Genomic DNA, 23064 nt, shown 5'->3' on the forward strand with positions numbered 1-23064 from the left:
CGGTGAGGTCGTCAGGTCGACCGGCAACGATCCGGAAGCGGATCCAGTGGGGCCCTGTGGCGCCGTGCCCGAAGGCGCCGGCAGAGTCAGGGCCGAAGCACCCGCCGGCGTCGGGGCCAAAGCACCCGACCCGCTAGTGCCCCCAGACGGGTCCGCTGGGCTCGAAAGCGCCGCGGAACCCGCCGGATGAGTGGGGGACCTCATGGCCATGAGGAAGCGCTCGATCTCCTCCGGCGTCGCTTGCTGCCCAGGAACCGAAGGGTATGGGGCAGGTCGCGACGCCCGTGACTCCGACGGAGCTGCGTGGACGGTGTCACCCGAACCCCCGGCCACATCGTGCGTGCATCGGGGGGGGGGGGGGGGGGGAGTCGGAAGAGCGATGACGTCTCTTCGACTTCTTGTGCTTACCGGACGACGACTTCGAACCTGAGGAGTGATGTTGCCTCCCGGAGCTGTGATGGCTCCGCCCCCGTGACCGGTCCCTCGACCTCAGTCCGGATCGGGACCTCTCACGGCGCGGGGCCGACTGCCGGAGCTCGAGGCGCTTGCGGGACCGCTCCCGCCTAGCGGGACCGCTCCCGCCTAGCTTTCGAGGATAAGGCCCGACAGTCGAAGCAGGCCTTGTCGTCGTGATCGACGCCGATACAGTGGAGGCATCGACGGTGAGGGTTGGTGACCGACATAAGTCGGTCGCCGTCCCCACAAGGCTTGAAAACTGGCATCCCTATCGGCACCGATCGGAGTTGAAGACTCTAAGAATGATCAAAAAGATCTCAAAAAGTTTAGTCAAAAAGTGACTAAGGTACCACTTTTTCCGGATCTGCGCTGCTGGCGCGGAAAAAAGAAGAACTGACGTCAGCACGCGGAGGCGGCGTCTAAGTACTCTGACGACGTCATCACGGCACCCACGACGCCGACGACGGACGCGGAGCCGCAGACGACGCCTACCGACGCGCAAGGGTACTGCTACGCAAAAATTTCCTGATCCAGTCTGACACCTGGGGATATTCTAAGGTAAGGAATCTATCACCAACGTGTCTGTGGGGAGGAAGAGCGGCTGGAGCACACCGAAGCGGACGACGAAGAAAGAAACACCACTTCCTGGTTGCCAAGAACTCAAAACCATGAAGTAAGTCGCGGTCTAGTGGTTGACCAGCGGAAGGGGGAGGAGCCTCGTCGGCCGACGGAACCCGGAAGGATAAGAGTCAGAGGCGTGGAACGGACGGGGTGCGAGGTCGGAGAGGAGGCTGCGGAGCACCCGGAGGCGGAGGAGAACAGAAGAGAGGAGAGCGTGAGAACGGAGGCGGAGGAGAACAGAAGAGAGGAGAGCGTGAGAGCGGAGGCGGAGGAGATTCGAAGAGTGGAGAGCGCGAGGGCGGAGGCGGCTGCAGAACACCCGGAGGCAGAGGAGAGTACACTGCGAGTGCTACTGAGCGAGGTTCCCGACCCTGCTACCATACCCGGTGGGCTGAGGGGAGAAGACGCCACGGGTCCTGCTGCTGTGGTCCGAGAGTCGGGCCACAGCCCAAGGCCACGAGAACCGGGACACCGGACCCAACCCTGACGTTCCCTGCACCCAGAGACGGCCCCAAGAAGGAAGGACTGCTACAATATCCCTAAAATTGTAATCCTTAATAAAAGAATACGTAACTGTAGACTAACAGTGCTCTGGTCTCAGTCTCTGTCCACCACTAGCCCCTGACAAAGTGGTGTCAGAAGTGGGATAGACCGGTGACGCCATGACACAGCCCGTGCCTATCCCGGTGGAGAACATCATAACTAAGTTAGCTGAGGGACAGAGACACCTTCAACTGGTGTTCGAACAACAGCTCCAAACTGCCAAGACAGAAAGGGATGCACTGCAAGAAGCCTTAAAGGATCAAGCCACCCTTCTCACCACCAATCAGCAGGTACAGGATACGGCTATCCTGCGCCTCACCGATGCCATAGCCACTGCTCGCATCCATCCCGATGTGCCCAGCTCTGTGCTGCAGAAATTCCAGGACGGGGAGGACCCGGACTATTTTTTTACAAATTTTGAAAGGGTAGCGACAACTGCTTCCTGGCCAAAGCAGAGATGGAGTCAGTATGTAGCCCCCCTTCTTGCAGGCGAGTTACAGGCGGCATACCAGGCAGCAAATCCAGCAGGCAGGACATCATATGAGGACGTGAAGAAAGCTATCCTCGAGAGACTTGGGTGCGACCAGGAGTATTATAGGGCCAAATTCAGAAAAGAAAGGTGGAACCCAGGAGATAATCCCCGAGCCCTATATTATAGGATCCAAGATTTAGGCATAAGGTGGCTGACACCCCTTAACACAACCATAGAAGACCTGATGGCTAAGGTTTTCCTAGAACAATTCCTGGATGCCTTACCCCCATCCACTCGATCCTGGATTAGGCAACATCCCAACCTTACCCCAACTGTAGCGGTGGACTTAGCCTGTGCATATCATAGATCGCCTGAATTTCGCACAAGCCCTAGTAAAGCACCCGTTCCCAGCCCTCGACCCTTGATTACCAGACCCCAAAGCAGGCCAGAACCCAGGGTTCCCCTCCTTCCCCGCGTTCCATTTAGGCCAACCAACCCCGGATCTGGATCTAGTACACAGGGACCCCAGTGCTATCACTGTTCTGAGTGGGGACATATAGCCCGAAACTGCCCACATAGAACCCAGCCGGCCGAACCCATGGAGATAGGGTATTCCAGAGGGCGTGTGTATGTCATAGGCAAGGGACCTTGTCAATATAAACGGGAAGTCTTCCTCAATGGAAAAAAACAACAAGCCCTATTAGACACCGGTTGTCGCGTGTCCGTGGTTGACAACTCGCTGGTCCATCCCCAACAGATACAGAAAGAAGAGACCGTCTATGTGACCTGTGTTCACGGTAACACCAAAGGATATCCAGTAGCTGAAGTCTTGCTGGACGTATCCAATGACCCCCAGTTGCGCCGAGTGGGCGTTATACCCTCCCTGCCAGAGGCCGTTATTATAGACACCGACCACCCAAAGTTCGATCAATACATCGATGAAGCTAAAAAAGACTCCGTAAATTGGTGGAGGGAGGCCCCTTTTGTGAACAGCGATGTTGAAGGGATAGCAGGGAGAGACCGTAAGAGCAGAAAGGAAAAGAGGAAAGATAAAGCCGAGTACTCCAAGTTGAAAGGGTTGTTGTCTGTTTTTTCTATGACCCCTGCAGATACGGTGGGACCTGCTCGTAGCTTCCGGTCAGCCCAGTTGGATGACAACACCTTGTTGCATGCCTGGGAACAAGTACAAGAACTGGACAACGACAAGGTAGGACCCTATTTCTATGTACAACGGGGTTTGTTGTATAGGGCTACCAGAAAGGGCGACACGGTAATAACCCAACTCCTTGTGCCGCTGGCATTCCGTAGACATGTGTTGGAGCTCGCACACAATTACACTGGGGGAGGACATTATGGTAAAGAACAGACTCTTTCATATCTTCTAACCCGATTCTATTGGCCCGGTGTTTATAGGGATGTGGCTAAACATTGTGCTGCTTGCCCTCGGTGCCAGTACGTCAATCCCGCTGCTGTCCAAAGGGCTCCCTTACACCCTCTCCCCATCATTGACGTACCATTCAAACGGGTGGGTATGGATATTGTGGGACCCCTAACTCCCTCAGCAAGAGGACATAAATATCTACTAGTGATTGTTGACTATGCCAGTAGATACCCCGAAGCATTTCCTTTGTCTACAGTTTCTACTCCGGTAATAGCCAGGGCTATGATCACTCTCTTCACCCGAGTGGGTTTCCCTGAGGAAATCCTAACGGACCAGGGGACCCCCTTTATGTCACGCTTAATGGCACACATTTGTGAAATCCTGGGCGTCAGGCAGATACGGACGTCAGCCTATCATCCTCAGACAGATGGCCTTGTGGAGCGGTACAACAAGACCATAAAGAATATGCTCCGCAAGGTCATCTCAGAAACAGGGAGGAATTGGGACCATCAATTACCCCTTATACTGTTTGCCATAAGGACTCACGAACAGAAATCTACGGGGTTTTCCCCCTTTGAGGTTTTGTTCGGTCGGAGACCCCGAACCCTGCTCGATATGGCCGCAGAACAGTGGGAGGAGGAAGAAGAGGAGGGCAAACCTCTACCCCAATATGCAGCTGACTTGAGAAATTCCATTTCGCATATATGGGGTATGGTCCATGACCATCTGGAGGATGCTCAAGTGTCCCAGAAAAACCTGTACGACCGCAATAGTAGATTAAGAACCTTCCAACCTGGGGATAAAGTGTTGCTACTGCTTCCCTCGTCCGACAATAAACTATTGTCCAAATGGCAAGGACCCTTCACAATAGAGAAACAGGTAACCCCGGTCACATACAGCGTACTTCAACCCTTACATCCAGGTGGGAAGCAAATATACCATGTGAATCTATTAAAAAGCTGGGTAGAGCCCCCTGAAGATGTAGCGACAGGACAGTCGTCTTTACTGGTAAACACCCAAACTCCTCTGGGCATTCCTGTCGTCCCCACGGCAGTATCCTCCCCGGATAAAGTCCCCATAGGGGAGGTCATAAACCCCACCCAAAGGATCCAACTTGAGGCCACTCTCGCCCAGTTCCCTGGTCTCTTTTCCTCCAAACCCGGGTTAACCACCATGGTACAACACGACATCGTCGTCCTAAACGACACCATTGTTAAACAGAGGCCCTATAGGATACCCGAAGCTAGAAGGGAGGCCGTAGAAAAGGAGGTATCTGCCATGCTAGAGGCCAATATCATAGAACCCTCCACTAGCAACTGGTGCTCTCCCATCGTCATAGTACCGAAGCCCGATGGCAGTTTACGTTTTTGTATCGACTTTAGGCAAGTGAATAGTGTCACCAAGTTCGATACGTACCCAATGCCAAGGGTCGACGAGGTGCTAGAAAAGCTCGAAGCTGCAACGTATATGACTACTCTTGATTTAACCAAGGGTTATTGGCAGATCCCTTTGTCCCCACTAGCCAAAGAAAAAACTGCCTTTTCAACCCCCTCAGGACTCTACCATTTCCGGGTGTTGCCCTTCGGCCTCCATGGGGCCCCCGCTACATTTCAAAGGCTTATGGATCGCCTCCTCCAACCCCACCGAGCTTATGCGGCCACATATCTCGATGACATCGTGATTTTTAGCACGTCCTGGGAGGATCATATACATCATCTTGTTGAAGTATTCACAGCCATACAAAACGCCGGCCTGAAAATCAATCCTAAGAAATCATTACTGGCCACTGATTCCATCCATTACTTGGGATATACCATTCAAGGTGGCCATCTAAAACCCCAGATGAGCAAAGTGGAAGCTATTACAGCGATACCTAGCCCCAAAACGAAAAAGGATGTCAGATCGTTCCTTGGGTTTATCGGCTATTACAGGCGGTTCATTCCGCAGTTTTCCACCCTTGCAGAACCCCTTACTGACCTGTTAGCCAATAGTCAGCCTACACACATCAGGATATGGGAACCCAAACATGAAACCAGCTTCCAGAAACTTAAATCCCTGATATGCTCTACGCCAATCCTACGGTGTCCAAACTTTCAGAAACATTTCGTGTTGCAGACAGATGCCTCAGGAGTTGGCCTAGGGGCGGTTCTTCAACCGCCCGATCAGACAGGTGAACTGATGCCGGTTTTGTTTATAAGCAGGAAGCTGTTCCCCAGAGAAGTACGTTACTCCACAATTGAAAAAGAGTGTCTGGCCATCAAGTGGGCGGTGGAGGCCCTACAGTATTATCTTTTGGGACGTTCATTCACTTTATTAACTGATCATGCTCCCCTCACTTGGCTTGCTCGGAATAAAGACACCAACCAACGTATACTCAGGTGGTTCCTGTCATTGCAACCCTTTTCGTTTCAGACCCTGCATGTTCCTGGTTCCAAGCAGGTCTGTGCTGACTACCTGTCCCGTCATCCGTACCCCGAGTGGCCACCCCATCCGTTCTTGAGGGGGAGGATGTGTGGGGAGAAAGAGCGGCTGGAGCACACCGAAGCGGACGACGAAGAAAGAAACACCACTTCCTGCTTGCCAAGAACTCAAAACCAGGAAGTAAGTCGCGGTCTAGTGGTTGACCAGCGGAAGGGGGAGGAGCCTCGTCGGCCGACGGAACCCGGAAGGATAAGAGTCAGAGGCGTGGAACGGACGGGGTGCGAGGTCGGAGAGGAGGCTGCGGAGCACCCGGAGGCGGAGGAGAACAGAAGAGAGGAGAGCGTGAGAACGGAGGCGGAGGAGAACAGAAGAGAGGAGAGCGTGAGAGCGGAGGCGGAGGAGATTCGAAGAGTGGAGAGCGCGAGGGCGGAGGCGGCTGCAGAACACCCGGAGGCAGAGGAGAGTACACTGCGAGTGCTACTGAGCGAGGTTCCCGACACTGCTACCATACCCGGTGGGCTGAGGGGAGAAGACGCCACGGGTCCTGCTGCTGTGGTCCGAGAGTCGGGCCACAGCCCAAGGCCACGAGAACCGGGACACCGGACCCAACCCTGACGTTCCCTGCACCCAGAGTCGGCCCCAAGAAGGAAGGACTGCTACAATATCCCTAAAATTGTAATCCTTAATAAAAGAATACGTAACTGTAGACTAACAGTGCTCTGGTCTCAGTCTCTGTCCACCACTAGCCCCTGACAGTGTCTCTTTCAGATTCCAATGTCTTCCTGAGAACCCTCAGGATGCCAAAACAGGTGCCTGCCACCCGTTTTGTGTGGTGCTCAAACGAGATTTTTGTATCGAGCCATACCCCAAGTTCCTCACTTGATCGCTGGGAGTGGGTAGAGGGCCCACCGAAGGAGCCTTCCCCACAATCAGTACCTCCGTCTTATTTCCATTCAGTTTGAGGCAATTATTCGCCATCCAAGCCGTCAGTTCCTACAGACAAGAACTGAAGTTGCTGGCGGCCTGCTCCTCCGGCTGTGTCAAAGCCACGACCAGTTGCGTGTTGTCTGCTTAGGACACGACTTCCACCCGGAATTTTCCCGCGATCTCTGCCACTGGTGCTACATAGAGATTAAAAAGGGTTGGGCTGAGACTCGACCCTTGTTTCAGGCTATCTTTGGACCGGTAGGGTCCCTGTGCCACTTGGAAACTGCGGTCTAGCAGAAAGGACTCCTGCCATTCTCATACTTTACCCACCACTCCTCCCCTTTTTAGACACTGTAGCAGCGTATGGTGAGCGACTATGTCAAATGCGGCACTTAAATCAGCGCCGCAGTTTGACCTTCATCCACAAATTTCCGTAAGGTCTCTGTAGATAGCAGTAGCGCTGACTCTGTCGAATGGAGTGCACAGAAACCAGATTGGGTGGGATGGAGCATCTTATGAGCCTCAATATGGGCTGTCAGCTGATTATCGACAGCCTTCTCCGCGATCTTGGCGAAGTACGGCAGAAGTGAGATGGGGCGCAGATTCTCTAATTGCTCCATGCTGATATTAGGCTTTTTTTTCAAGGGGAGCACCACTGCCTCCTTCCAGGTTTTCAGCACCTTTCCTGAGTTAAAAGAGTTCTAGTACGTGTCTAATATAGAGCTCTAGAGTCTCCACACTGCCTCTCAGTACTTTAGGTGACGTAGGATCTTTAGGGGAACCCAATTTGATTTTACCAGCTATTGTACACTTCATTCCCTTTACGTTGGTAGGAGTCTCCCCTCCCCTGCAGCCTTCTCTGGCCGCATCCGGGAAAGAGGAGTAGATCCTCTCTACCTTGTGCGCAAAGAACTCTGCCACCCGATTGCAGGATTCCTCTGACCCGGTCATAGGAGCAACGATGCTGGAAAGGTCCGAGATCTCTTTAAAAATGGAGAACAGCTCCTTCACCGAGTTGTCTGCTCCCTCTATCCTACTGCAGTAATAGGACGACTGGGGTTTTCTATAAAGAAGGACACAGACACTGCTAAATCCTTAGCACCGCTTCAACAACGTCGTTTCCAGTCCATTCGAGGACAGTATACACCTAGACCGCAGTTCCAACAGGGGTTTCAACATTACCCTCAAAACACCTATCAGTCGTACAACCAGCCTTTCAGGTCAAACGCTGCATCATCCTATTCACGGACCACCGGTTGCAAGAGGCAGCAATCTGCCGGGAGATCTCAGGATTCAAACAAAAGGCAGTGAGTTTCACCAGGCCCCTGCCACTGCCACTGCAGTCCCACAACAATTCGGTCCAACCTGCTCAAAATTCTTACAAAAATGGATGTCCATCTCATCGGACAAATGGGTGTTAGATAGCTTTCAACATGGTCCCCACCCATACAGATCAGTCCCTTTCGCTAGGCCACTACCCTAACTTACTTAATGGCTTGACGCCTAATTCCATTTGGGTGTGCTGTTGTTAGCAGCAGGTCCCATGAGTTGCTGACCAAGTTTGTTCCCTTGTTCATCACATAACGATTAGACCAGACAGGTGGGCAACACCCAAATGACAGCAAATGGGTGGCTACACTGCAGCGGCAAGGGTGTGGGGGGAGCCAAATGGGGTGGGGGGAGGGAAGTGGATGCAGCCCTAACGGGGGAGGTCGAAGCCTCACCACGACTCGATAACCACTTGTGCTAAGACACAGTTCAGACCTCTTCTTGTATTACTGGATCGGCTAAGCTACTCATACAAACCCAATCCTGGAGATATTCCTGCCGATCGCAGATAGCCTCTACACACAAAACAGCACTTTAAATGCATGCTTCGAGTATCATTCCTCTATATACAAAGCATCCCCTACTTCGGGATGGATGCAGTTGAGACTTTTCTGACAGGATTTACTTTACCATGCATCCCTGCCGCCCTCAGCGAAGATATAGACAACTATATCACGATCCTGGAAATCAAACAGGCCGTTCTTGACTTGACCAGGAATAAAGCTCCAGGCATGGGTGGTCTACAAATAAAATACTACAGAACCTTCTCTGCGAGCCTTGTGCCTAGGCTAGCAGAGATGTTCAATGAAGTCCTGGGGAATGGAGGGTTACCCCTGTCCCTCTGGGAGTCCCTCTTGATGTCTCTTGCGAAATCTGACAGGGATCCGACCCATTAATCATCATACCAACTGATTGCCATCCTTGGGACAGACTATAAGATCCTGGAAAAGATCTAGGCTGACAGATATACCAGGATATTACCCGAGCTCATTTACGCAGACCAAAATGGCTTTGTTCCCGGCATAGCAAATCTCTACCGACTGTTACATGTAATGTACCAAGCCCCCCAGTGGTACCTGCAATAAGCCTGTCTGATATTATATCTTGAAAAAGCTTCTGTCACCCTCACATGGGGTTATCTTTTCCGAGTGTTGCTTAGGTTGAGCACAGGCAACCACCTTCTAGCATACACAAAGCTGTTATACACCTGCCCACCCCCAGAATCCGCCTAGGTCGACTTATCTCGCCGCCCTTCTCCATGGACAGGGGCCCCCTACAGGGCTGCCCCCTGTTCCCCTTATTGTTTGAGATAGCCATGAAGATTCTCACCACTCTGCTTCGTATGGAGGGGGTAGGGGAAGACTGGAGGAAACCCCTTAGATGATGCAACCCATGCAGTGTCCCTATATGCGGATGATCTACTTCTCTACATCCGTGACATACATTCAGACCTCTACCCCACATACTACCCTTCATGCATTTGGAGAGGCAACGAGCCTACAAGTCAACTGGGCCAAGCCGTGTGTGTACCCATTCGGTTGCAATGAAACCCCTCTCGGGGTGCGACTTGGAGACACCCCGCTGAATTGGAGGAGCGACTCAGTTCACTACCTTGGAGTTCACCTTTATCTTCATAGAGATCAGCCGGGGAATGATTTTCAAAAGAGAGCCCTTTCTGCCCTTAAAAGTGCAGTTCCGGAAAAATCTACCCTTAGTCACAACCAGAAAAATAGCCCTATCCAAAATAATATTACCCAGATTGCTATACTACTTCGTAAACTTTCCTGCGGTCACCCTAGGCACTTTTTCACGGATCTCGACACCCTGTTGGGGAAGCTCATTTGGGGAGATAAGCGACATCGCTTAGTGCTGAAAAAGCTACACATGCCGGTCGGCAAAGGAAGGCTGGGAACCCCATTGTTTGAGGCGCACTACTTAGCAGCAACTTACAGTGGGTCATAGAACAGGGTCCTGCTCTGCAAAGTTACGCCCAAGGCAACTTGGTCCCTACAAGTAACGATTACCATGGTTTATCACCTCACAGGCCATGTTTCACCATAAACCCCAGCACTTCCAGGATTTCCTGGCTTCAATTCTGCCTCGGACTTAGGGAGCTGGCATGAGCAATTCCTAGTTACAGCAGGGAACCTCCTTTCTGATGGTCACCGCCTCACCTTCAATCAACTTGTCTCCAACCATGCCCTTCCGAAAGGACAATTTCTCACTTTCAGGCAGCTGCGTACCTCATGTCAGGCTCTCTGGTTTACCCGAGATGAAGAACCCCATATGCACTCAGTCACACAGACTGTGTTACGTATGGGGACAGGTTGTCACCTTATAACATGGTTATATAAAGCCATGCAGTAACACAGCTGGGCCTCAATTGACAATTTTGAAGGAAGGGTAATATACAACAAAGAGTGGGACCAAGCCCGGGCATTCCCTCAACAAGTGTCCAGAAATGGCAGGTTCAAAAGGATACCTACACAGGGCCTACCTGACGCCAGAGCAGCTCGGCCTATATTTCCTACAAACACACCTCTGCTGTCCCTATCCCGACTCGTTTCCGCAGATCAACAGCGTATATGTTGTGGTCCGGTCTATTCATAGCCACATACTGTCACACTATTCACACCATGCTACAGAAGGTTACTGAACTTACAGACCTAAACACATGGGAGGCAAGTGCCCTAGGCATGTTCAAACACGGGAAGAGACCAGGTGAGAACACACTTCACTGGGATGGCATTACTGCTTGCTAAGAGAGCCCTCACCATGTACGGAGGTGTGATGTGGAAATGGGGAAAGGCTGAAGGGGAAGCGCTACAACATGAAGAGGCCCAACACCTTCGTAAGTGACCCATTCCACAAACTTGGAATGCACTCATCGTTCACTTCGAGAGTCTCACCCGCAGCAATGACCTACCCCCATGAACCCGACCTCTCCTTCTTCCTGGCACTGGGGACGACATTGCAAGCTGCCATTCATTTCCCTAGGGGATTACGTACATCTACAAGCCAGAGACTTTCCCCTCCTAACACTTTGACATTTATCACTCTGGACCAGTGAAGCTGGATATCGTCTCGACCCTCCGCCCCACACGCAACGCCTGTTGTGACCCAGCTGGTCCTTTGTAATGTGTCCCCCTTGCATGAGGTGCATATGCAGCTGAGTTTGAATCGTCATCTCCCTTCCCCAGTTTGGGGTTACCTCCCAAGCTAGTCGGCACCACACACAAGGCAGTTGGATGCGCCGCCCAATTTATTACACTGACTCAAAATGATGTAAATGCTTTTATTACTGCCTTAGGTTGATTATGAAAACCACCATAAAACTTTTTTTTTTTAAAGACAGGCAGGGTAGGAGTGCCTTCTCACTCTTGTCAGCTACCCTTTGGAACTCTTTGCCTTTTGATATGAAAGCCATCCCAAACCATCTGGGATTTAGAAAAAAATTGAAAACTCTGCTTTTCTGAACCTATTCATTGCCTAATTGCATGCTTTATAAAACAAGATAACCTAACAACATAACGTGTTCGAGGCAATACGATTTATAACATGGGTGGAGATTGTACTTATGGGATCATGTCATAGGCCATAACAAATGGGTCTGTGCAAATTGGTAGTTATGGAAAGATCGGTCCACATGAGGAAGGGATAGAGGAAACTGAAGTTAAATTACACTGTCACATGTTAACAGTTTATTAAAAAAAGCAAATACTAAAACTTAAGTGCTAGTATTAGTGTTGACGTTAGTGAAATAAAACATTTCATTACAATGGAAAAGAACCACTGGCCATGAACTGAAAACCTGGGAACGGATCACAGCTGAATGTGGAGTCAGGAGACAACAGAGTAAATAGGGAACAACAATGGGTCTGCTTTAAGAGAGCTGATTTTATTTACCTTGGAGCTGATGATGTCAACACTTACTGTATGAAAACAAAATCTCAATTCAAACCGACTATGAAGGTAACATGACACAAATTGTTAAAAGAGTTACCAGACCATTACAGTCCAATTATTGTACATTAATAGTAGCAATACTGTACAACTCTGGTGCAATACGTAAAACAAACAACTGGCATGCAGTGAATGGAAGCTCTGTGTGAAAATGTTGTGGAATCATTATTTTTTGAGTGCTTTATAATAATAAGACAAATTAAAAAGCCCTTTGTAAGGCTTATTGGAAAAGACAGCAAACCCAGCTGACCAAAAGCAGGATACCACACTATAAGGCTGAGCAGTGATCAAGTAAGGCAACAGCCCTCTTACTCATTGCGTAAAGCTCCTAGATCAGCCTTCTAATGAGGACTTCCCCATCCTGCCTCAAGATTTTAGAATATGGCAGACAAATAAATGCATTTTATCTTCCGTCTTGGCACAGTATTAGAAGAGATAAATGTATGTTAAATATTCAACAAAAATGGTTAAACCCTCATGGTCCACATTTCTTCACTTAAACTTTCATCTAGAATATCAATGCGTTTGCAACTGGCCTACTGATCAAAAAAAGTACAATTAAAGGAGATGTAATAAACTTTCATCACAATATAAAACTATATTTATGTGGTCTTAACTGTATTTATTATTGCTATTTTCTAGTTAAGACAACAAGTCCATACACAGGAATCATCTAATACAGGAGCTCAAAAAAGCCAAAAAGACAACTTCAAAAAAATATTTTTCTAAATCAAGCCACAAGAGTTTGAAGTAAAAATAAAGATTCTAAATAAGGAGTTTTACAAAAGTTATAGAAGTTGTCCCTGGATGAAAATGAAAAGGAAAAGCCTACTAAGCCGTGCGCTCAAACACTGACCTCGTCTAGTCGCCGCTCCGTCCCCATCGAGATCAGATTGCTGAATTCGGTCTCTAGAACCTGTCGTGCCTAGGAGAGTATGAGAAAGGTAACATTAGGTAGACCATACAGTGCCCAGCAAAACAGAAATCTTAGCATAGATGTGGTACTAAGAGACATAAAACGGTGCCCTTTCCCCCAAGGGAAAGCTTTATAAGGTTTATGCTACTTACCCAGTAAGCATCTGTTCTTGTCATGTAGAGCTGTAGATTCACATGCTTTGCATACTCCTGCCATCTAGTGTTGGGTCTGGATGTTTTCAAGTTGTTTTTCTTCTAGGTAGTTTTTCCTAGTCACAAAGTAAGGTGACTCCTTCTTTCAATGATAATGCGCATGGGCATCGACTCCATTGTTAGATTGTTTTCCCGCAAGAGGGTGAGAATGGAGTAAGTAAGTGTAGTACAGAGATGACCATGCTTATGTAATGTAAATAATGCAAAACAGCAACAACTACAGGTGCCTCGGGAGGTGAGAGGGCGCATGTTAATCTACAGCTCTACATGCCAAGAACATATGCTTACTTGGAAAGTAGCATAATCCGTTCGAGACATGTGTGCTGTAGATACACATGCTTTGCATAAACAATATAGCAGTATTCTCCCAAAGCGGTGGCTAACCAGTAGATGTTGCAGCTGTTTGAAAATGTGTTTTTAGCATTGCTAGGCCTACATTGGCTTGCTGACGTAACACATCCGCAGTTATGTTTGATAAAAGTATGTGGTGTAGACCATGTTGCTGCTTTTCAAATGTCAGCTATAGGCGTGCTACCTAAAAAGGCCTTAGATGCTCCTATTTTACGAGTAGAAAGCGCTCTAGGAGGTATAGACAAAGTTTCTTAAGCTTTAGTCTAGCAGGTTTTAATGCATTTAACAATCCATCTTGCAATACCAGATTTAGAAATGGGATTGCCTTTGTGAGTTGTAGCAAATGCAACAAACAGTTGTTTTGCGAAAATCTTTTGTTCTTTCAATGTGGTACAATAGCGCTCTTTTGACATCAAGAGTATGAAGAGCTTGTTCTGCTACTGAATCAGATTGAGGAAAGCACACAGGCAACTCAACTGATTGGTTGATATGGAAAGCAGAAACCACTTTGGGAAGGAACTTTGGGTTGGTGCAAAGAACTACCCTGTCTTTATGAAGTTATGAGGTAAGGAGGGCGGGTGGGAGGCGGAGCTTCCTGGGGAAATTTCTTAATCCACGGTCTTGGTGAGGTGTCTTTAGTCACAGGGGGTTGATGTCCCTCAAAATCCCCTTTGGTCTAGCATATGTCCAGTTGCCACTGGGCTACTGGTCTCCAGTCACACAAAATCAGTGGTTCCTCTCTTGTGGTGATAATGCTCCTTAACTCCCCTAAATCCTATAGACTCAGAAGCAACTTTTGAGTGTCCGGATTCGTTCTCCCAGGCTGCACTGTGGAGGTGAGCGATAATTCAGTGATCTGGGCTACCAACACACTAAGACAGGCTTCTCCAGCTTTTGTGATCCTGGTACTCAAACACAAAATCAGCCAACAGACTCTTGGAGTCTCTACTTCTGTCTGGAGCTCGGTGGCTGGCAACTCCATGAGCAGGGCACCACAGGCACAGTCCTCTTTTTGTTAGCCCAAGGAGCAGCAGGTGCAGTCCTACTTCGGTGCAGCCAATTGGAAGCCTGGGACCAGGGTAAAGCCCAGAAAGTGCCCTTCAGGGATGTCACGGTCACTAGCTTGGATCCCTCATGCCTGATGACAACTTTCTGTGAAGTGTGGCCTTTAGCTATCCAATAGTGCTATATTCTGCCCACTACCACGATGGCTGAACCCTTCTCTTGGTGTGTGAAGCTTGGTAGCCCACCCTAGAGGTGTAGCTACGAAATGCGTTACTTACCTGTAACAGCAGTTATCCAGTATTGGTGTCTTTCATAGATTCACATGCCTGAATCATTCCCCGTCGCCGAGACGGGAGCCTCCGGTACATAAAAAAAGGTAATGTCCTAAGGACATACATAGAGAATATAGGCCGAAGGGCCTCCCCTTTGGGGCCTTTCCACGTCCTTATGTAAAAAGGACCGAACTCTCATCGTTAGCCAATCAGCTCCGACCTCCCTCTAGAACCTTCCCGGGAGGAGCCTCAGTCCCTCAGATTTTCGTACGCACCCAGATAGGGTGTCGCAATGTAGACATAGAGGTACGTGAGTCCTTACCGGGGAGGCGGGAGGGTTGCATGTGAATCTATGAAAGACACCAATACTGGATAACTGCTGTTACAGGTAAGTAACGCATTTCTTATCCAGTATTTGGGTGTCTTTCATAGATTCACATGCCTGAATCAGAGTAGCCAGCAGTTATACATGCATAGTGGTAAAGCACATTCTCACAACCAGCAGGCCTGCATAAATTACAGACAACGTGAGAAAAACATGGCAATATACAGTCATGCATATAGCAGAAAAAACCCATGAAGAATGTGCATACCTGGATGGCGGGACGAGGTAAGGCTCACCTTATTGGAAGAGATGGCGCAGCACCGCTTGTCCCACTGCAGCGTCCTTCTGCAGTTCGATGTCCAGGCAGTAGTGCCTGGAAAAGGTGTGCGGGGACTTCCAGGTCGCCGCTCGGCAGATGTCCAGGATCGTCACTCCAGCGAAGAGCGCCGCTGACGTTGACATCGCTCTGGTAGAGTGGGCAGCCACTCGGTCCGTCAAAGGCCGTCCGGCCTGATCATGGCAGAAAGCAATCGCTGAAGAAATCCAGCGGGAGATGCTCTGTTTCGTCAAGGGCAAACCCATGCGCGGGTTGCTGTAGGCTACAAAGAGTTGAGAAGACTTCCTGACCTCTTTGGTCCTGTCCAAGTAGAATTTGAGACACCTTTTAAGGTCCAAGGAATGCAGCGCCCTTTCCGCCGCTGTGGAAGGGTTCGCAAAAAATGACTTGAGTACAATTGGTTCGTTCAGATGAAAGTCTGACGGCACTTTAGGAATGAATTTAGGGTTGGGCCTGAGTACCACTCGGTCGTGCCTGAATTGGAGATACGGTTCCTGAATAGACAGCGCTTGAAGTTCGCTGACTCGTCTGGCCGACGTCAGGGCGAGCAGGAGTGCCGTCTTCCATGAGAGATGTTTGAGAGTGGCTCGGTGTATGGGCTCGAAAGGGTGTTTCATTAGTTGGTTGAGCACCAAGTTCAATTGCCAGGTCGGAGGGACTTTCCGAGGCCTCGGAAAGGATCTGTAGAGCCCTTTCAGAAATTGCTTTATCAGTCGACTGGACCATAGGGAAGGTCCAGATGAGGTCCTGGTGAATCTAGAAATCGCAGCCAGATGAACCTTAATGGAGGCGTGAGCCAGCCCCGATTGAGCCAGGTGGAGGAGGTATGGTAGCAACTGTACTGGGGTGACCCGGAGAGGGTGTAAGCCTTGTTCCGAGCACCACAAGCAGAACCTCTTCCACTTCAGCGAGTAGGTCTTGTTCGTGCTGCCCGCCCTCGCTTTGGCCAGTACGGCCCTGCAGTCCTGCGGGATTTCTAGGTCTCCGAACTCTCGGTGCTCAGGAGCCAGGCCGATAATTTGAGCGAACGGAGGTTCGGGTGGTGTACCTGGCCTCCGGACATCGTTAAGAGGTTCGGGTGTTGTCGCAGGTGAATCGGGGGCTTGATGGAAAGGCGAAGCAGGTCCGAGAACCAGTGTTGTCTCGGCCAGTACGGAGCAATCAGGATCAGGGTGCACGGCTCCGTCTTCATCTTCCGGAGGAGCCTCGGTATCATCGGGAACGGAGGAAAAGCGTACGCAAAAACGCTGAACCAGCCGATGGAAAAAGCATTTCCCAGCGACCCCCGTTGGGGATGCCAGCTTGCGTAGCTTGGGCATTTGGCGTTCCCTGCCGTCGCGAAGAGATCGATCTTCGGGGTCCCCCATTGCGAGAAGACGTGGGCCACCGTGTCGCCGTTCAGCTCCCATTCGTGGGAGAGAGAGGTCTGTCTGCTGAGGGCGTCCGCGATGGTGTTGTCCTTCCCGGGAACGTACTCCGCTTTGAGGGAGAGCCCGTGTGCCACCAACCAGTTCCAGATTTTTTGCGATTCTCTTGAGAGAGAGAGAGATCGCGTTCCCCCCTGTTTGTTCAGGTAGTGCATCGTTGTGGTGTTGTCCGTTTTGACGAGCACCGGGGAAGTTCCGATACGTGGCAGGAATGCCTGCAGAGCCAGATACACTGCCCTCAGTTCCAAGAGGTTGATGTGTAGTTGTTTCTCTTGGGCGTCCCATTTGCCGCTGACTCGAAGGTCCAACAGAACCGCGCCCCAGCCTTCCAGTGAGGCATCTGTCGTGATGACCAGAGGTGCCGGCGGCAGGAGGAACTGCAAGCCGGCCGTCAGGTGTGTCCGGTTTCTCCACCACAGAAGGGCCTTTGTGATGGCCGGTGTGATTGTGATAATGTCCTCGAAGGAGCCGGAACTCTGTTTCCATTGTCTCGCCAGCGCCTCCTGCAGGGGACGCATGCGGAGCCTGCAGTGTGGTATGAGGAGAATGCAGGAGGACATCATCCCTAGCAAGGAGGTGAATGTCCGGACTTTGATGCGAGACTTCTTGGCCACAGCCGCGGCCAGAGACAGTATTTTGTTGGTCCTGTCCTCCGAGGGGAAAGCCTTTGCGCGCTTCGTGTCCAAGGTAGCCCCCAGGAAGGTGATCCTCGTTGATGGAGTAGTGCAGGATTTTCTGAGGTTGATCGTCAGACCCAGCTGTTGAAAGAGAGCGCTGCAGGCGTTGGAGGAAGCAGTCGCGCCCTCCGGGGAAGGCGCCTTCACCAGCCAGTCGTCCAGGTAGGGGAATACCTGGTGACCCCTTTGTCGCAGGAAGGCTGCCACCGGCGCCAAGCACTTCGTGAAGATACGTGGTGCAGATTTGAGGCCGAATGGCAGGACCTTGAACTGGTAATGTCTGCCTGCTATTTCGAACCGTAGGTACCTCCTGTGCCGTATGAGGATGGGGATATGGTAGTAGGCGTCCTGTAAGTCCAGGGAGACCATCGAGTCTCCTCTTTCCAGCGCCCCCAGGATTTCCTGGATTGTGACCATCCGGAAGGATTGACTCCGCAGGAAGGCGTTGAGCGCCCGGAGGTCTAGGATCGGCCTCCATTTGTCCCCTTTCTGTTGGACTAGGAAGAAGTGGGAATAAAAACCCTTCCCCTTCTGGGACTCTGGGACTCTCTCGATGGCTCCTTTGACCAACATGGCGGATACTTCCTTGAGAAGGAGGTGCAGGTGTTTGTGAGCACGCTTCAGTGGAGGAGTGTTGGGAGGGGTGTTGACCATTTCGAGGGAATGTCCAAATTGAATTATTTGTAGTACCCACCGATCCGTAGTGATTTTTCGCCAATTTTGGAGGAAGTGGGTCAGTTTTCCCCCAATTCGAAAGGATTGAGATGGTGGTGGGACTGGCTGGAGTAAATGGTCACTGGCGGCCGCCAGTGCCCTTCTTGGCGGATTTGCCTCTGAAGGACGACCTCCCATAGGACGACTGTCGGGTCTGTTGTTTGTGCTGGGGCTGGTTCCTGTTGCCGTAGGAGTAGGACGACCGATTTTGGTAGGAACCTCTGTAGGAGTACTGACCTCTGGAGCGGCCCCCCCGAAAGGACTGGTTCCGGGACTGGAGGGAGCCCAGAGCCCTCGCCGTATCGGTATCTTTCTTGATAGCCTGGAGTGCTTCGTCTATCTTCTCCCCAAAGAGAAATTGACCATCGAACGGCATGTCCAGCACCTTAGATTGGACCTCTTGTCGAAAGGACGTTGCTTTGAGCCAGCCTTGGCGGCGGAGCACGGCAGCCCCGGCCAACTGGCGGAATCCCGTCATGGCTGCGTCGATGGCGCAGTCGATGATTTCAGCCGCGGAGTTTTGTCCTTCCGCTAGGAGAGCTTTCACTTCGTCCTGGACCGTGGAAGGCAGGCCTTGCAGATAGGGGGCTATGTCTTCCCATAGCTGGCGGTTGTAGCGCCCAAGTAGGGCGATGGAATTCGCCACTTTGATTGTCATGGCGGACGTGGTAGAGAACCGTTTGCCTATGGCGTCCAGTTTCCTTCCTTCCTTGTCTGGGGGTGCGGACAGCGGCGAGGAGGGGTTGCGGGATTGCTTTTGGGCCGCCTGAGTCACAACCGAGTCCGGTTTGGGGTGGCCGGTCAGGCAGGCTGGCGCGGTGATCGGGGCCTTATATTTTTTGTCTAGGCGCGGAACCACCGCAGGCACCGAGGCAGGCGTAAGCATCAGCTTCTTGCCCTGTTCCCACAGAAAGTCTATAAGTGGAATAGACTTGGCCAATTTCTGGCTGTGCTCCTTGAAATCATGGAGGAAGCATTCCGTTTCCGTGGATTCCACCGCCATGTGAAACCTCTTTGCTGCCCTGTCCACTAGTTTGTGGAAACCCCCAACGTCCGCCGTCTCAGATTGGCGCGGTCGCGGGGATGCCGGGGTAGACGAATGGTGTGATGACGCAGCATCGGCATCGTCGTCTCTGTGGTCCGAGTCAACGTCTTGCACTTCGCCTTCCTCCAAGTCCGTCTCCTCCTCCTCGTCTTCCGAGGAGTCCTCCACCTGAGGCTGGGGCCGAGTGCGAGGCTGGGGTTGGTTCCGAGGACGGGCCTGGGGAGCGGAAGGGCGCGAGGCCGACGGTTGCGCTTGGGTGACCGGCACCTGGGTTCCGCTGTCGGCATCCGGGAACCGTTGTTTATAGTCCTGCACCAGGGAGCGCAAATCGTTGACCAGAGACAGGGGCAAACAGATCATCGGGGTGTTCTCCGTGTTGACGTTCAAGGAGCGCTCCTGATACATAACTTCGTCCTGGTCCTCGTGAACGTCCTGGTTTTCCTCGTCGGACTCCTCACTCTGCAGTGTCACCTGCTCTTGCTCGGGTGCCAACTCTACCGTTGGGGGAACCGAGGAAGTTGGAATCGAGTGAATGGAGACTTCGACCAATCTAGATTCTTTCCAAGATGGCGCCGGGGCCTCTTCCGACGACGTGCGTGAAGATGGCGCGCCCGCCGTGTGTGTTGGTGACTTGGACGCCTCCGTTAGTGTCGATGGCATCAAATTCTGCGGGGATAAAGGAATCGCCGACTTACTGGTGGTAGAGCCTTCGACTTGAGATTTCTTGGGTGAAGGCGGACCCTTTGAACTTGACCTCGACCGTTTAGGTGACGATCCTTCGGTATGAGACGTCTCCGGCGAAGGCGTACCTTTAGATTTGGACCTCAGTGGCGATGGTCCGGTATTAGTCTTGGACGAAGGCTTCGGAGGAATGGTCGAGGAGACCGGTGCGCCTGAGGACGCAGCGGTGGTCGTTGTGGCCGTCGCGGAGGGCGATGAGGCCGTAGTGGTCGACACAGTGGTCGAGACCGAGGTGGTCCGCTTAGTAGATGGAGCGGGTTTCTTGAACCTCTGGCCATCCTTAACAGACACGGAGGAGGTGGTGGAACGTGCCTCCGAAGGTTTCCTGTGCGCCTTCTTAGGAGGAGTGTCTGTCTCTCCAGGGGACTGCACCCTGGGTCTCTTCTTGGAGACTTTGGAGGTCACGGAGACACTACCCTCGGAAGATTCCAGAGTGTCTCGGACCTTAAGCCTGTCGAGCCATTCGAGAAGGCGAGCCTCTCTTTCCTTAACAGTCTTCTTTGGGAAGGCTCTACACACCCTACACTTGTCAGGGACGTGGTCAGGGTACAGGCAATATAAGCACAGATCGTGCTTGTCCTCCGCTTGAATCCGCTGCTTGCCGCAGGAGGAACAGGCCCTGAGAAGGGCTTTCTTTTGCGAGTCCGCCATGGATGAAGCCTTCTTGTTGGATTCCGACATGGGAGACAGTAGTCGAAGATAGGATATGTATTTTGTTTGTACAAAGTGTACTTCCAGCGAAGTTTGAGACTTCGAAGCAAGAAAAACCTGAAGAGCTCAGGTTGGAGACTCCCTAGTACAACGTGCGGTAGAAAATCTGAGGGACTGAGGCTCCTCCCGGGAAGGTTCTAGAGGGAGGTCGGAGCTGATTGGCTAACGATGAGAGTTCGGTCCTTTTTACATAAGGACGTGGAAAGGCCCCAAAGGGGAGGCCCTTCGGCCTATATTCTCTATGTATGTCCTTAGGACATTACCTTTTTTTATGTACCGGAGGCTCCCGTCTCGGCGACGGGGAATGATTCAGGCATGTGAATCTATGAAAGACACCCAAATACTGGATAATTAAGGGCTACATGCCCCTATAAAAAACAGTTTGAACAGTGTTTTCCTCTCACTGTCCCAGACACCCTAATGTCTACCTTAGCAAAGGAGCAGCCCCTCGAGTGTGCTCGTCATTGGCTGCTTCCATTTTGGTGCCTAACTTTTGGGCTCACATTTGAGTGGCTTTTCCTCCCAGAAGGAGATAACACCACCTCTCCTGGCAGGCCCTTTCTAGGCTTTCCAGGGAGTTGTGTATACTTCTACTCAGGGACACAAAGTGGCAACTTACTAAAGTTGCACTTTGCCCACCAGTGACTTTAAATTTGATGTGACCATTAAAGTGGATCTAATCAACTGATTCTTTTGATACTTGTAGGTACAGACTTTAGTGGTCCCATTTAAAAGTAAAAAGGGTTAAAGTGTTAGCCTGTAACTCTGCACTCGCGAATAGTGTTACAAGAATTCCAACAGTAAAAATAGCAATGTTCGTTTTATACTGTTAGGATCTTAAAACAATGAAACCACAGGTCCAGCCTTTTAATATATTGCACCCTGCCTTCAGGGCTAAGTGCGCCTGTCTTGGGGTGACTTACAAATATTAAAAAGGAAGGCAAAGGCCTTGCCGTTGCTTGACATGGCAAAGTCAAGTTAGCAGTTTAACACTGCTTTGCCAGCCAGGCTGGTAGTTGTATGTTTGTCTTGTCACACTTGTGGTGACACAACTAGTGCTGCAATCCTTGTGGGACACTTTAAAACGTTCAGGTCCTAGGTACCACAGGTACCATATAGCAGGGATTTACAAGTAGGTAAAGTTATGCCCATTGAGGAAAAGCCAACGAAACATGTGCCTTTTTAAGGGGCAGAGCATGTGCACCGAGTCCTGACTAGCAGGGATCAGGGCATTTCAGAGTCATTCTCTAGTGCCTATCAGTCAAACTGCAGGCAAAAAGTGAAGGTGAACCTGTAAAAAGCCTGTTTCTTCACAGGACTCAAACCAGAAAATCCTGCAGGACCGAGCAGGCAAGTTGCCCTTCTTGGCCAACCTGACTGTCTAAACAATAGTGCTTTAAGAACATATGGAGGATACCCATGTAGCTGCCTGACATGTCTAGGACAGCGATTTCGTATTTTAATGCAGTGGTCGCAGTTTTGGCCCTGGTAGAATGAGAAAGCACTCCTCCCAGAGGCTGCTTTTTAGCAAAAACATTCCAGATCTTGACGCAGAGCACGATCTACCTTATGGTTCTCTTCTGCACAACTTTGACTTTTTTCGCTCAAGAAAACCCCACAAAGAGCCAATCGTCCACCCGGTGTTTCTTGGTACCATCTTTGTAGAAGCGGAGCACTCTTTTGTAATCTAAACAGGATTGAACCCTGGTAGGGTGATAGTTTGCCCGATGTGGCATGGATTCACAACTTTTGGTAGAAATGATGTTCGTGTCTGCAACCCCAGCCTATCTGGAAAGAAGGAAGTCCAAGGTAACTGGTCACAAAGATCCTGAAGCTTAATCACACCATGCTGAGGTGATGCGCTGGGGAACACTGTCTTAATACTCAAAAGAGGAAGGGATAGTTGTGAAGCACCTCAGAGTGCACATCAAGTAAGTGAGGACTAGATTAAAGTCCTATTGGGGCAAAAAGGGAGAAGGGGAAAAGCTATGTTGTAGTCCTTTAAAAAATTGTATCACAACTGGTGACTTAAACAAGAAAGACTGGTGAGGCAACCATAAGAATGCTGAAAGATAAACTTTAACTGTGCTCGAAGCAAAGCCTCGCCATGCAAAAGACAAAATAAACAATATAATTTCAGATAACTTGACCTGGAAAGGGTCAATCAGGCTTTCATAAGGTTAAGTTAGCACCAAATTAAGATCACACAGAGTCATGA

At 50.7% G+C, this 23064-nt stretch overlaps 1 protein-coding gene across 1 annotated transcript in view; it reads right to left on the reverse strand.

Moving 5' to 3' along the window:
* Positions 1 to 23064, reverse strand: part of PPFIA3 (PPFI scaffold protein A3) — an 838878-nt gene that overhangs the window by 127085 nt on the left and 688729 nt on the right. The window contains exon 26 of the mRNA XM_086930190.1: positions 12970 to 13038. Within this exon, the coding sequence (XP_086786316.1) occupies positions 12970 to 13038 (69 nt within the window). The remainder of the gene's footprint in view (positions 1 to 12969; positions 13039 to 23064) is intronic.

The sequence above is a fragment of the Lissotriton vulgaris genome, chromosome 7 (assembly GCF_964263255.1).
Source record: "Lissotriton vulgaris chromosome 7, aLisVul1.2, whole genome shotgun sequence".
In the NCBI taxonomy this organism is placed as follows: Eukaryota; Metazoa; Chordata; class Amphibia; order Caudata; family Salamandridae; genus Lissotriton; species Lissotriton vulgaris.